Source organism: Pavona decussata, unplaced genomic scaffold (genome assembly GCF_977016875.1).
Source record: "Pavona decussata unplaced genomic scaffold, jaPavDecu1.1 SCAFFOLD_155, whole genome shotgun sequence".
Classification (NCBI taxonomy): domain Eukaryota; kingdom Metazoa; phylum Cnidaria; class Anthozoa; order Scleractinia; family Agariciidae; genus Pavona; species Pavona decussata.
The window spans coordinates 3,619,202-3,635,081 of record NW_028145567.1 but is presented as its reverse complement, the minus strand read 5'-3'; the positions used below and the strand labels follow the sequence as shown (position 1 = coordinate 3,635,081).

At 38.9% G+C, this 15,880-nt stretch overlaps 2 protein-coding genes across 2 annotated transcripts in view; both read right to left on the bottom strand.

The window, feature by feature from the left end:
- Positions 1–15,880, bottom strand: part of LOC146465923 (uncharacterized) — a 55,143-nt gene that overhangs the window by 23,512 nt on the left and 15,751 nt on the right. The gene's annotated exons all lie outside the window — the stretch shown is intronic.
- LOC146465924 (uncharacterized) lies at positions 8,653–14,089 on the bottom strand. The gene is made up of 4 exons (XM_085128301.1): positions 13,536–14,089; positions 10,807–11,169; positions 9,889–10,215; positions 8,653–9,434 (listed from the first exon to the last, which is right to left on the bottom strand). Exons 1-4 carry the CDS (start codon positions 13,657–13,659, stop codon positions 9,256–9,258), a joined length of 993 nt encoding a protein of 330 aa, XP_084984427.1. The 5' UTR covers positions 13,660–14,089; the 3' UTR covers positions 8,653–9,255.

Sequence of the window (15,880 nt, the reverse complement as noted above, 5' to 3'; positions counted from 1 at the left end):
TATATTTTTTATTGTAGATTTGATGTAACGGAACGTAAGGAATGCAATAAACTGACTGTGTTTTGTTGTCAATGTGTTGAATAATCAAACAATTATCCTGCTCGATCTTGAGGGGCCTACGGCTTCCGATGTTCGGCTTAGTATCCGGCGTTATAACATAGCGCGCGTGCTTCCCTTTCTAATTCCTATTGGCGTCATCATGGTATATTTCTCAACATACACACGGCCGTGTGTCCATAAGATGAAGTGTGTAAATCAGACAAACTCGAGTTTCCGTCGCAAAAAATTAAAATTAAAAAATTAAATTAAAAAAAGAGTTAACATAACATAACATAAGATAACATAATATTTTATCCTGGAAATCTTTGTTTTAACGTTGACACTACAGTCCAATATCTTAACAGAAACGTTTGTATTGGTCAGTTGCTCCAACACGTTTGAAAATCTATTGTGGTTTGTTCACGGCCGTCAAGGCCAAAAATGCTTACAAAAACATGTAACAAAGAAGTTTGTTATGCTTCATAGCCATTGCCTCTTATTAACTATGATAAAACGATTTCCCCAAATAAACATTCTAACGTCTAAAACAATCAGTCATTCAGTAGAATGACTATTTACAGTCATTAATGTGGTTGTGGTTTCTTTTGGACGTTATATTATGGGATGTTTAGGTTAGCGATTCTTCTTCATCGTTTTTTTAAACAATGGCTGATTCGGTTGGCGATATTGTCAGTGAAATATGAAGTAAACGAGCAATATTCACGGAAGCCTTTTATCACGTAAATGCTTGGATAGTAAGTCCGATACAGTTTGTGTAAATACAAACTGTGCGGGGGCAAAACCTCCAAGACAAAGGAAGCAATAGACCCGTGTGCAAAAATGGCTGACATTTTAATATTCTTTTGTTTGCATTCAAATTAACCTTACTAACTTCGTTCTTGGGTTCAAAAATCAAAAGAATATTTCACCTTGAACAAGGCTAGTAAGTCAAATTTGAATGCACAGGAAAGAAAAGGTCTATGGTCTCAGACAGTCTGGCGTGAGAGGTAATAAAATACAAAAAATTGAATTAAATTTAATTAAATTCATAAATTTAATTTAAATAAATTTAATTGAATACCACCTTAAATTTCGTGTATTGATCACCTAAATTCCTAGAATTTGAATGGCCACAATTAAAGTACTGTTCACCATATCATCTCCATGTATCGCTCACAATATCATCTCACAGTTATATAATAATAATAATAATAATAATAATAATAATAATAATAATAATAATAATAATAATAATATTAATAATAATAATATTTATTTAGTTGTAATTATATATCTTTTACAAAGTCTTCAGAGATTCTGTATTCATACACATATCAAGAACATATCATGGACTTTTGAAATGAGTACTACATTTTTAAGGAACTCACATTCACGATTTTTAGAGATTACTAGTCACTAAGTTTTATTTATTCATTTAGCTTTTATTGTATATTTTTTACAAAGTCTAGAGAGATTCGCTATTCCTACACGTAGTTTGGGCCACGTTTAACGCCCCAGTCTATGTATAATCTTATGGCATACACAGGGTTTTACAACTGTCATAATAATACTTATATTGCGCTGATATCAATAATAGCTATATATCGAACGTTTAAAACTATAAACCTACTCAGAATACTAAAACTATACAAACCGCATAAATATTACATAAAAGCTTTCTGCAATAAAATGTCTTAAGTGACTTTTAAAAATTGGTAAGAGAGGGGCTGTTAGTTATCGCACTGAAAGGCAACGAATTCCAAAGTTTAGGAACAGCAACAGTAAAAGAGCGATCTCCTAATGTGGTGAGAGTCCTGAATTGGACAAGATTAAGTAAAAGCCCATGACAATGGAAGCAGGCTACTTGGCAATATTGTAGCATTTTGGAGCCTTGGCAGCTTGTTAAGCTGATAGGCTGGCAAGCCATAAAGTAGACTCGTTTACAATAGTCAACGCGCGACTAGAAACAAATATGTGAATGAGCATATGTCAGTGGACCGCCTAGAAAGATCTTTCGTAAATCTTCTTATATTGTACAAGCAATCTGCGTAGCCACGTAGCCACTCTTTTCAGGATTACTTTTGGAGTGGCGGGGTATTCCCTAGTTAAGCCAATAAGTCTCCAATTAAAATATGTTCAATTTTCACCTTGACTAGTCGTTGACCTGATGCCAATATGTTTTGGGTCATTGAGTAGTAATATACGATTATCACTGTAATTGCAACTTTCTAGAAAATCACAATACTTTAGTGTAATTCCGATATCAGTTGAACACTTAAACTGTTTTTCCTGATTTATATAGGATCTGTGCCAGGATGCACCGTCATCAGCTTTGGTGGTCATACCTGGATCAGTAAAATCGAATGTATGCCCAAAGGTGTGAAAATTGTTAACTCGTAAAATCGGGGGAACACATGGCTTCCCTACCAATTGCTTTTCTGTGTTGAAAAATTCCACTTTGAAAATATGATCGGATAAGGCTCTAGCTGGATAAAGCTCTACTGGATCGGATAAAGCTCTACTGGAACTTGCACATTAATGAAACTATCAAGACAGCTAAAGCGTGCTAGGGTTCCTACATCGGACTTAGTAAGATTCTACACATGTTGTACGTAGATCCGTCTGTGACTATACTTTACCAGTTTTTCATTCACCTCTGCCTAATTATTTAATTAATGACTTAGAACGAGTGCAGAAAAGAGCTTTACCAATTATTTGCCCTCACTTAAGTTATAACGAATCGCTTACGGTCTTACTGACATGGATTCACTTTTCGATCATCATAGTTTTTTATGTAGTTCTTTTTTGGGTAAAATCTTAGACGACAAAGAGCATAAACTACACCACTTGCTTCCCCCAAGACATAGCCCTAACTACAACTTTAGGCAAAGCCGAATGTTTGATCTTAGAAAAATGGGGCAAAAAGTCACTCTTTATTGAACATCCAACTCATCAAGCTCTGCCTCCTCACAGGTTTGCGTGCTACAAACACGATTTCTTTACCATTAAAGGTTTTTTACCCCTTCCATTTCTCTCGAATTCCCTGCCAACTCCGACCATGTGACAATCTATTTTCGAGCTTTTCAACACGGCTCTTTTATTACCAAAACACAAAGTATAAAGTCTATATATGGACATCAAGTTCGTGTTCAAGTTGAACTTACTTGCGCGTACGTATTATGTCAAAGACGCCAATCTCGAAAGATATTGATTAGGGGAATTTCTTCCGGTCAAATCGCATCTTGCAATGGTATGCAGAAGGCATCGTCATTCGCGAAAGAAGAAATCACATGCAAGAGACCACAGTAGAACGCGTTTTCGTACACGGTCATTTTCAAATTCGCCATGCGTCGCTTTTGCACAGTGAAATTTTAAAACTCGTGCTCTTTATTTTCGCCATTTGGGGCACATTTGGCCTGATAGCTTTTTTCCGATCCGATGATCGAATAATTTTTCTGTCGTTTGTCATCCAAATTACTAAATTTTCACTATGTTACAAGTACGGTTCTTTCCAAAAAACAATTTTATAACCCGCATCTCAAGCGTTTGCAATCTGTTCTCTCGAGGAAATTTTCACCTAGGAATGCGGTGTCCTTTACAAGACATTCTTCATTCGGTTCTTTAATTGTTACCTCAGATCGCTGTACAAGGTATACATATACAGTGCACAGACCTTAATCTCTGTAATTTAAACTTTCGATGTTGGCCCGATGTCGCAAAATAACTAAACAAATAAACTTTATTGGCTTGCACAATTATTGGTACAGTAAAAACACTCATATAAGAACCTAGTAATATAAGAACCTACAGGCTGAAATTTGGCATTTAAATACCCAAAAATATAAGAACCTGTTGAGTCTGGGAAAGAAAAATAAGTTCTTATACAAAAACAATCACTCCAATTTTGATGGTCAAAATTCTGTATGTTATTGTTTGGCAAACAAGGCAAGTATTTTTGTTGTCGAAAATACATAGGCTAAACCATTTTGGATTAGTAGTACAATATTTCTGCCAATGGTTACACTACGACAACCTCTGAAAAATAAGAACCTATTTCGGAACCTAATCAGCCTGAATTGTGAAAATCTACCCCAACATATAAGAACCTGTTCAGCCTGACCTCGAAAATTCTAAGTTCTTATATGTGGGTTTTTACTTTAGACCCAGTGGTTTACATTGTTGGCCGGAAATTACAATAATATAAGGAAATGGTAAAGAGACTATTTATAATTGATCAAATATAAAAATATCATCGTGAGAACTCAGTTACTTCTATGCAGCACAATACAAACGATATTAGTAACACTCGCATGAAATGGGGGGCATTTCGGCACCGCCAAAGCATTATTGAAGAAAGATCGAGTATTATAACCATGGGTATTTTTGACATAAGTTTTACAATTTGTGAAATTGTAGTAAAAAGGCCAAGATGACGAAGATATACTTCCTTAAATTCGGGAATTTTTGCGGACGTTGCATACAACGCCAGTTTCCAGACCAACGTCTATAACATTTTCAGATTACTATGAGAAGCTATATCTTTTAATTTGCTGTTTTTAAAGACAAGATTCTCAAATTTGGCCTTTTGACTAATTTTAAGGTGCTCTTTCCAGCCGTTTAAGTTATTTTGATTTGCCGAGCCTACATAAAAATGTGAAATTGCAGTGATAAAGAACTGATAGCCTTAGCCGCACAGTCCGCCTTACTTCATTGGTTCAGTATATTTTCTAAATTTTGCCGACGAGATCAACCAGGATCCGCTAACTTTATTTTTCCCGCCGTTGTCCCTTGCAAAAGTTTACTACTCATAACACAGCAACTGAACGGTTTCATTCTAGGTCTCTGGATGACTTAGACTAATCAATTATATTATTGGACGGCCTAAACCGTGTCTGCTCTTTTACCATTATGTGTTCGTCTTGATAACATATCTTTATACTTTTAAAACTTGGCCTGGAGTGGACGTGATGGCAATGCCAACCTTCGATCCAAAAGAGTTTGTATTTGACCCCCTAAAACGTTGTGTTTGGATGTAATATTGATAGCGGAGCTCGTGCGCGCGCGCGGCGGAGCCCCATAGCTAAGAGACTTTGGTAAATCCATCAGTGCGAGAAATTTTGGTTTGGTTATGACGTCACTTCTGTCCGACCGACCGTACATCGTACGTACGTACGCTCCTCCATGTAAGCCAACATGGAGTGAGACACTTAAACCTCGTGCTGCAAATCAGGTTTTTTTCGGCGGGAAAAAGCATGGTCAACTGCGCTGCCGGCCGCGTTTGTTTGGCAGGAAATTGCATCTTCAACTGCGTTTGAGAAAAAACAATAATAATAATTTTGAAGACGACGTGTACGACAAAACACAAACTCAATTTATGAATAAGTCTACAAACATGTAAAACAAAGAAAGGGAGATAGAAAGAGATCGAGAAAACAGGCGACGAAGAACCGAAGTTCGACGTCAAAGAGAGCGATTGAGAGCGGTAGCAAACAGGCGAAACATGAGTGACGAACAAAGAGAGAAAGAACAGGAAAGGGTGCCGAAAAAACCCCGTGTTGCGGCACAGGGTTTGAGTGTCTCATTTCACATTGGCTTACATAAATGAGCGTATGTGCTGTAACCCGGGTTGTTTTTCGGCGGGAAAATGCATGGCCAACTGCGCTGCCGGCCGCGTTTGCTTGGCGGGAAGTTGCATCGCCAACTGCGTTAGAGTAAAAAACAAAACAAAAAAAATAATTTTGAAGACGACAAGATACAAAGTCAATTTTTATATGTGACGAACAGCAGGAGAAAGAGCCAGGCAACTGGCGGCGGGAGAAACAAATCGACTGGCACACCATCAGAATCTGGAAGTGAAATCATTAGACTCCGATCCGGCGCCACGAAACATTGGATTTTTCCTCTTGAAGTGAAACGTTTCGCTCACTTAAGGTGACTCGACCCAGTTATTTTTTGGTGGTACCACCCTACTTTGAAGCTCTCTGGTATCCCCACCTTTACTTTTATCGTAAGTCTAACACAAAGAATGTATAACATATAGATCAATCTACAATACAGCAAAAAAATTTCCGCGGTTGGAGTAAATGTCACGTGGTTATAGTGCCACGCCCCTTTTAGGTCTGAGTCGAAATTCTGCTGTTGCCGGCTTTTTTTCGTGAGAATCTCTCGGCTACACATAGTGCGCATTAGTGCCTTGCGCTGAACAAAGTTTCAACAAAATCACAAAGACCCAATTCGAGAAATTTAGCGCTTTCCAAATTTAGGTCAAAATTTATGTAAAAATGATAAGCAAACTTTAAATGATTATATCTAATAAACTATGAGATTTATAACTTTATTTTGGAGATGTTTATAACAGGTGGACCCTTGCACGTCAGCAGAAAGCTTAAGGGTCTTGTAAATGCGCGCGATTTCGAGCAATGCAAACATATAGAAATTATAGTTTTAGCTATTTGTTGACCCTTGTCAACGTTTCAGAGTCCTTCTCGCAAAAAAAGCATTTTCTTAAAAATTTCGTGGTTTTTTTCCTTCAAATTTTTTCAGGGCTACAATTGATTAACTAACTACCTGGATTTCGAATTTCATAGTCATTCAAAAATTGTGACATTATCTTCTATAAGCCCAAACTTGAGTAAACATTGAAGATTTTTAGCGTTTTGGCTGAGTTTGTGCTTTGGGAGTTTTCTATTGTTTCGAGTCTGTCATGATACAGCATTCTTGTTCAGCACGCGTGCAACGACCACGCTTGTCTGACTTCCGAATGCACTCATTGGACATTGAACGCGTGGCAACAAAGTTTGGTTTGAAGGCATTACATGGTAAGTTGTTTAATCTTTCAAACCTCATATTCCAAGGCGAAAAATAAAAATACAATGCATTTTTTACGAAAACTGTCGAGCACTATAACTACGATGTAAACAATGAAACATCTAATGTTTTGCAGCATGGTTTCAACAACAAGACGAATTTCACACAACAATCGAAGAAAAGATACGTAGCAACTAAACAAGTGCCTCCAGAATTTTTATTTGTCCGCAAGACTGAGCGAGACGGTACTTTCTACAATACGAAATCGCTTACCGCGCGGCGCGCGAGATTTTAAAATTTCCCACCATTTGTCGGTATATTGTCAGAAATAAAGTAATTTTTGGTCCACTTCTTATTCAGCTTCGGTGGGATATACTAAAACAATTATTCACCTCAGGCCCGGTTCATACGTCAAACTTTACATAGCTCAGTTGGTAGAGCACTGCACCGGTATCGCAGACACCAGGCCTTAAATTTCCAATATCGCGAACGTTGGAGGTGAAAATTCCCGGATTAAGGGCCTTCCGAACAGATAATTTACCTAAACGATCCGTTGGCTGCCCCTGGTAAACATTTCATGAGAGAAAAATTTCAAGGATGGTATGCTGAAGAAGTTTAGAAGAAGATAAACGCTGGGCAAAACACCAGTGACATTGCAATTGAGGTGGGCATTCCAGTACTTATGCGTGAGCTTACCTGGCGTTGCCTGATCGATGCTAATTAGTACATGCAGAAAAACCCAGCAATCATCGAGTATGGATGGAAAAAATGTGGCATCGCAGACGCCCTAATAAAAATGGTGTTCCTTCAGATGACCCATTCGTGCCAATATAATGTACTGAATTACTGTACGGCTTGACATTTTCTGTGCTTTACACATTTTTTTGGTTGCGATACAGACTATCGTATAAGCTCTGGTTGCTTTCTCCAACGAAAAATCATGTCAACGTAAACGTTAAAGTCCAAAATATATCACCCCAGTGGCACAAGTCTATTAAAAGGGGAGTTTTTAATTTGATTGAAGGCAGTTAATTTTTGCGGCGTTTTATTTTGCGGGTCAGTTTTTTTTCTGCGGGAACTTATTTTTTGGTGGATCGCGGTCATTCCGTAAAATCCGCCAAAACTAGAACCCGCAAAATTTTCATGCTACAAGGTAACTGCGAGGATCTTTCTTCTATTTGATCTTTCATCCGCAGTTCAAAATATATGTTTGAACTATTTACACTCATCTAGAAGGAGAGAATGTTAGTCAACTGGACGACGAATATTGTGCGTGTGCTGTATGGAGGAAGATGGTGGTCAGGTTGGAAGTATTGGATGGAGGACGTGTGGCCTGAGTTCAACAAATCTTCCTCACTTAGGCCGAATAGGGCCTGGGCTAAGAGGACCATTCACCTGTCGGCTCTGCGTTTACAGATCCTGCCTATACCTGCAGCATTTTTGTTGTGCGGTTCCTTGCTTATTGTTTGACGAAATAGACGCGGGGTTCCTCCTCGCGTCTCTCCGCACAATCTAGAATGCCACTATAGGTATAAGATTGAAACAAATTCAAGGCATTGAGTGAAATTAAATGTCGTCCATACGGGCAGGATTATAAACGACAACAAGGTTCCTAGCAGAGAAACACTTCCTTATTTTTAACTCTTGAAATACACAGGTAACCTATTTTCTTAAAGTTGACATTTTTATCTTCATTTTTTCGAGATGTTCATAAGTTTTCCAGTTCTAAACATCATCATTTCTCTATCATTTTTTTATCGTATGGTTGCATGCTTGGTCTACTGCAGGGATGGGAAAGGGAAAATTTCTCGGTAACTTCAGTACAAACACTGGACACATACCCAGAAGGAATGCCAGCCAAAGAATAGCCGTAGACCTACAAACCAAGACTGTCCTCCCAATTCCCCTGGTTCAACACGAGACGTTTTACAAACTCAGGTTACAATCTTACAGATCTTAGAGTCTACTGAGACATTAAACAACAGGATTTAGCCAAAAATGTGTTGTTGTTTTTTTACTTCACCCATAACAATGAAATGTAGATTTACGTTACACGTAAGTTACTTGAATGAAAACATATTCCATTTCTTGGTTTAAATTATTTAAGGTTAAATAACAATGAATGACGCCCGTGGACTTACATAACTACCATTGTTTTGTAATTTATACTGTATGTTTTTAACTACCTACAATGTGCAATATGTAATTCAATGGTTTCTGACGCTGTGAATTCTCCATTTCACAAGTCTCACAAGTAAATCTTAAAATATCTCATTTTCTGACTTCATTCGTTGATAGCAACTGTGCAAAATTTACACTGAACTAAAAGTCACAAAATACTGAACACGTACAATTAAAGTAAAAGTAGAAAACAGGCCATATTGATTGGCGAAGACGTCTCACGTCACCTCAGATAGAGGCAAAAAATATCGCCACCGCAGTCAGAACAACTGTCCAAAGTTGTCCTTGACAAGCTGATGTACTGCCGACTAACGGGACTTTTTTGACAGTTGTATTGGACGGCGATGCACTCACAGTTATTGAATATGAAGACGGTTTCAAAGGAGGGCGGGTGGTCGGCCCTGAACCTGTGGGAAACGCAAAATACAGTGGCTTGAAACATTGTACGTAACATTTCTTTCTCAGCTGAAGCTATAATAGTCATTAGTGGATCAACGAGAGAGCTACGGGTGACAGTTAAAAGGGATTTAATCATTAGTGTACTACTTGTGGGTTCTGTTTACACTTGACTTGTGCTGTTAAACTTGACTGGTGCAAATTCAAACAGAGGATCAGTTTTACTGGTCCCCGCCGAATTCTACCCGGGCACCTCTCAGGGCGAACAAAAACAGCTAGGCTCGAGGAGTTCGAATTAGAGGGAGTCGCTTCTTATGTAGTAAGAGACAGACAAGAGACTGAATGCGGATTTGAAAATCGTCCAGCCGAACAGATTGTGTCGGACTTGGAGGGTTGTCTTCCTTACAGGGGTGTCTACTTTGAAAGAGTTCGCTGAATTAAAAAATACCACAAAATAGCAATTACCTGAAGAAAAAACTAAAATCTGGATCGTTGCTCCCTTAGGCGGCAAGTCTGTGAAATCTGCCCTGCTTATCATCTTGATGCCGTTATCCTTCTTCTGTATTCCAGTTAGCATCAAAGAGCGATCTATAACCTTCAACCTGCTCCAGAAAGCTGGCATTGGCCGGTTGCTGTCTCTCATGTTCGTAGTTGCACCATCTTCAGTGTTGATGTACGCGAACTTTGTTCTGTTTTCGTCTCTAAGCCATATTCCCCTCAGTTGTTTCGGTGGGTAAATGTCAAACAAAACCCTGGTCAAGTTGAGTTTACCATTTACCTTAGTCGGCACACCTTTAAAGGTAAAAGAGAAGAGGTAAAATTATTAGGCAAGGTCAAAGCTGATCTCCATTAGCTTTGCCAAAAAAATAAGGCATATTTGGTGTTATCAGCCGGCTGCTGTTGCTTGTAGCAAAGTAAACAAATGAATCGAAACTGTTTGGGTTACAGTAAACTAAAGACAAGTTACAGCTACAAATGATTATCCGCTATACGACCCCAAGTCACCCCTTCTTGAAGCTCAACACATCTGAATCTTGTTTTAGCATAATGATCTCGCTCATTTCCTAGCAAATGTTTCCCATAATATATCCCGTTCGTTGGACTTGCGAAAAGAGACTTTTTGAAAGTAAGCGCCTAACTAGACTCCAGGAAAACGGGACTTTGAGAAAGGCTGCCCTTTCATTTGGCAGGCAATAAGTCTACAATTCACAACTTTTGACGTGTGTGGAACAGGGCCAGTTAGAGCCTTCCTTTAAGTACAGGCTTAATTAAAAGTCATTTTTTAACATTCGTTAGGGACTCAACCTTTGGTAGGCCGTCGTATAAGGATCCAGCAAGAACACCTCAACAGCATGAAGACCATAACAGTTTGACTAGACTTACAGACATTGGTGAAATCCACTTCAAAAATACTTTTACGGTCTTTATGGTCCGTCAAGGCAACCTCAAACTGGAACTGGATGTGGTCCCTGCTGGTGTTTTGGCGTTCCACGGTTAAGTTCTGATCATTAGCTCCTCTCGATATTCGTGTGCCATCTGATAACACTGGTATCAGGACCCCACAGCCGGCCATTGTCTTGTTACAGCAAACTACACTGGTCCACTCTGAGTAGTTAGAGTATCTGTATTTCCAGCACAGGTGAAAAATCAAGTCCTTCTTCACGGGTTCCACAGGTATGGTTAGGAAACCATCGGAGCACGCTGTCAGTTTTGTGCGGGGTATTGCCGTTTCTGCTGCTTTAATTCCTGAAAGGAAGCAGGGTAATATAAATTGTAAAGGTATTCTGGATGTATGAAAATTTTTGTCAATAATGTTTTACGTTTAAAAGCTGAGTGTATAGTATAGCCCGTGTGATAAAAATGTTCTGGTTTTTAGACAGTTCGGCGTTGATATTGGGAGCGAGTGACCTCGGCCGGTCGGACAGGGACCTAATTGGAGTGGAGAGAATAAATAAATGGCAGAGTATAGCTGTCTAGGAGACACAGTGGCTATCTGTATTGTAACAATGAACACCTGGGGCGGATCCAGAAAGATGGGGCCGAAGAAAGTGTGGGGAGAGCGTACATTCGCAGAGATTCTGCTTCATCATTGTGAGACTTTTTAAAACGATTAATTGTATAATACCATTCCAAAGACTGTTACAAAAACTTTCTAAGTATACAAGAAAAAAGGGGGCTCTCGCCTCCCCACTCCCCCCTGAATACGACTCCTACGAACGTGACGATCGGACTGTTTGATATCGGCCTTGGCCCTCTGTCTTCAGCGACCGTGTCTTTGAACGGCCCAGAAAAATAGGGCTGTTTAGCAGCAAAGCCAACGCATTGTCACTACAAACTTATTCACGTTTACAGTGTAATATCTGATCGACTGATCCAACGTCCACAATGATTGAACACTGATAAATATTCACCGTCGTGGTCGTGTGCCCATAGTAACGTTATCTTTTTATCACTTGCGTTAAAGTTTATACGTAACGTCATAGAAATATGCTAAAAATATTCATCGGCTCGTTGAACCTTCTCGTGTTTTTTGACGTTCGCATTGGCCTTGGGTAAGGTCGCTGCATAAGCAGGTAATCTAAATAAGAAAGGGCCGGAAAAATACCGATGTCGCAAGGATGTTATTTAAGTTAAGTGGGCTCCTGGTGGGATGTTAATTTTAATTGTAGCAATTGACATGAATAGCACAAGCGAAATGTTATTCACATTAACCAGGGGAAGCCAAGAACCGATTTATACAAAAAACACTCGTGGGTTGCATGACAGAGAGCGGAGCGACCAGGAATGGACTACTAAATTCCCAGACTATTTTATGGCCTTTTAAATGCACATTTAGGTGAGCAAAGGGCTAATTTACACGTACGGATTTCTCGAGTTAGTAGTTTTATTCGCATAAGCCAATTTACACGTTACAATTTGTCGACCGATTTCTTTTCCTGTTGGTGTAGCGCGCGGTCAGTGAAAATCGACCTGATCAAAAAAAATGTAGCACTGCCACGTGTGAAAAGTATCACTCATTTTCTTTGGCCAATTAGTCCAAATCGGTCGATTAATCGCACCTGTAAATTAGCCTTTTATCTGTTCTCAAAGGCACTCCTTCAAAATTGAATACGTGTACGAATTTCTGCGGCGGGTATCACGGATTGAATACTTCTGAACAGATATTTTTAGATTGGTGGAAATCGAGCCTACAAATCGATTGGTTCCCTGGATAATAAATATAATCCAGAAAACTGCAAAATTGTCCGCTAAAATAAATCTAAATTCTCAGTGTAATATGCATTACTGACCCTGCTAGTAGAGCGTTTCTTTCTGGCAAGCTTTTTAATATGTACGAAGTGTATTCCGTTGCAGTTTATTGAAGTCCGTTGAAGTTTATTCACATTTATGCCATTGCGCATATGCCACACATGACATTCCAATCCTAGCGGTATGCGGGATGTTCGTCCCATGAACCCTCGAGTCTCCTGTAGCTCAGTGGTGGAGCATCCGAACTAGTAATCGGAAGGTCTTAGGTTCGACTCCTGATAGCAGCACTCGTATTTTTCGAGTATCCCTGTGTCACTTACTGAATAATACATCATTCTCATGTACGAAGTTGTTCGCGTCTTTGCGGGGATTTCGCGTACTATGTAATTGGCTTTTTTACGCCGCCGAGCAATGCAATAAAAAGTAAAAGCCTCTGTTATCTTCTGTTAGCAGGGTAAACATCCACACTATCCATTCTATCTATTTACGAAATGCAAATGTCAAATCTTTGAAATAATCTTAACCGGTGCTGCAGTTCTCTCTGCTTCAAATGTTCAACTCCATATTCATTTTAAAAAACAGTGTTCCGTACGATAGAACCTCCATATGCAAGCGCGTCCTTCGTGACTATCTAATGTCGATTCTAGGTACCAATAAACGACATTTTCCCCGTAAAGAATAACCGTTACAACTTTCTACAAAACTCTGACTAAGTAGGAATTTGCTATGAAGTAATGTCAGCCTGCCTGTGATGGTGTTGTGTTAAATGAAGTCCACAATTTAAACACAAGTATTGTAGTAAAAGAATCCTAGGTTCCCGTTTGGCGCGTAGGGTTCAAACAAAGTGAACTGAGATCACTTACCAAAAAACAGCAGGAAAAATATCATCAAAGGATCCATCGTTTTCTTCTTTTCAGGAGTTACTGTTCGCGTCCTTGCTCTGATTACTTTTGAAGAGAAATCGATCTCGCCTTGGATATATAGCATTTATCTGCTAGGGGGGGGGGGGGGGGGGGATTTTTTAAATTTATTTTTAGAATGGTCCTTCAGAAAATCATCCGCTGAATCGCTTTTTGTCAAAACTCTGCATGACGTAAATTTTCCGACTTGTCCGTGGACCCGGAACATGCCGGAACATTCCGGACTCTTTGAGCGCATGATCTTGGAACATGAAACAGAACAAAATAAATTAATGAAACATGTATGTGAAAACTAAACATCAGAGTCCTTGTAATAGATTTTGAAAAGAAATCGAGCTCGCTTTGGATATTTATCTCATACTAAGGAATATTTACTTTTATTTTTAACATCATCCGGTAAATTCCCAGAATCCAGATCCAGGATAGATAGATAAGAGAGAGAGTTGGTGTCACAAGCCGAGGAAGGCAAGAGGAAGTCAAAACACCTAAGTTTACATGTAAACCAGTATATTGCGTTAAGTGAAAGCTGCATGAGCAGGTATTTGTATCTATTATTCGACACATTGAAACACTGCCCATTTATGGTCATGGTGCATTGAAAATTCTTCTTCCGCAGTCAACAGATGATCCTGCGATGTACACTATTTCGTGAGTCGCCGGACTCACGAAAGGGTGTTACTACACCATTTGTGTTTATATTTTTTATTGTAGATTTAATGTAACGGAACGTAAAGAATGCAATAAACTGACTGTGTTTGTTATCAATGTGTTCGAATAATACGATTATCACTGTAATTGCAACTTTCTAGAAAATCACAATACTTTAGTGTAATTCCGATATCAGTTGAACACTTAAACTGTTTTTCCTGATTTATATAGGATCTGTGCCAGGATGCACGGTCATCAGCTTTGGTGGTCATACCTAAATCAATAAATTCGAATGTATGCCCAAAGGTGTGAAAATTGTTAACTCGTAAAATCGGGGGAACACATGACGTCCCTACCAATTGCTTCTCTGTCTTGAAAATTTCCACTTTGAAAATATGATCGGATAAGGCTCTAAATATTACTTGCTCTCTGTTTGCGGAAGCAGCTCTCTGTACATCACTTAAGAATAAAAAGGATACTCTAAATTCGGATTTCCCACGCACATTTGTCTTTGTAGGCAATCTTAGATTACATTTTGCGGTAGACAACCAACATTTTTTCACGTACGAACGTGTGAATGAACAAAGTTCAACTTTAGCGTCCATAGCCACTGCACCGTTCACCAGCCACACCTCTGAGGTATAAAATAATCATTAACTTTGGCGATAAGACATTACAATACTGAGCCAATTTTGCCAACGCAATCCTTTCCACTCAAGACACCAATACCCGATTCCACTTAACACAGTACACCGATATCGATTTCTTTCACTTTCATTTTTAACCCTGTCACATGCATCACTGTCTATCGCATATTTGAGCATCACAAAATACATGAAAATACGACTTGATTACCAAAAATGGTTATGTGATTTCACCTTCAGTCAACACTGCACGTTGGTATCCAACACATAGTAACACTGCCCAACGATGGTCATGGTGCACTGACGGTCAAGAACTTGAAGTAGTTCCTGAGAATGCCAAACTACTGGGAGTGACTATTACAAACAATCTCTCCTGGAACTTGCACTTTAATGAAACTATCAAGAAAGCGTCTAAACGACTTTATTTTCTTAGACAGCTTTAACGTGCTAAGGTCCCTACATCGGACTTAGTAAGATTCTACACTTGTTGTATTAGATCTGTCTGTGACTATGCTTTACCAGTTTTTCATTCATCTCTGCCTAATTATTTAATTAATGACTTAGAACGAGGGCAGAAAAGAGCTTTATCAATTATTTGCCCTCACTTAAGTTATAACGAATCGCTAACGTTTTTAGACATGGATTCACTTTTCGATCATCATAGTTTTTTATGTACTTTACTTTTTGGTAAAATCTTAGACGACAAAGGGCATAAACTACACCACTTGCTTCCCCCAAGACATACCCCTAAGTACAACTTTAGGCAAAGCCGAATGTTTGATCTTAGTTATAAAATTAATCGTACAAAGAACAGTTTTATTAACTCTTGGTTTCTTCATCTTATTTCTCTCGATCTCCCCCTTGTTGTTGTTTTTTTTTTTTGCTATTTTCCGATTCTCAAAGGGATATATGTCAACCCCAATGTTTTTTTTCCTGTGGAAACTGCAGGTTCGAGACATGGCTCCATGTAAGAGAAACGAAAGCTTGCCATAATAT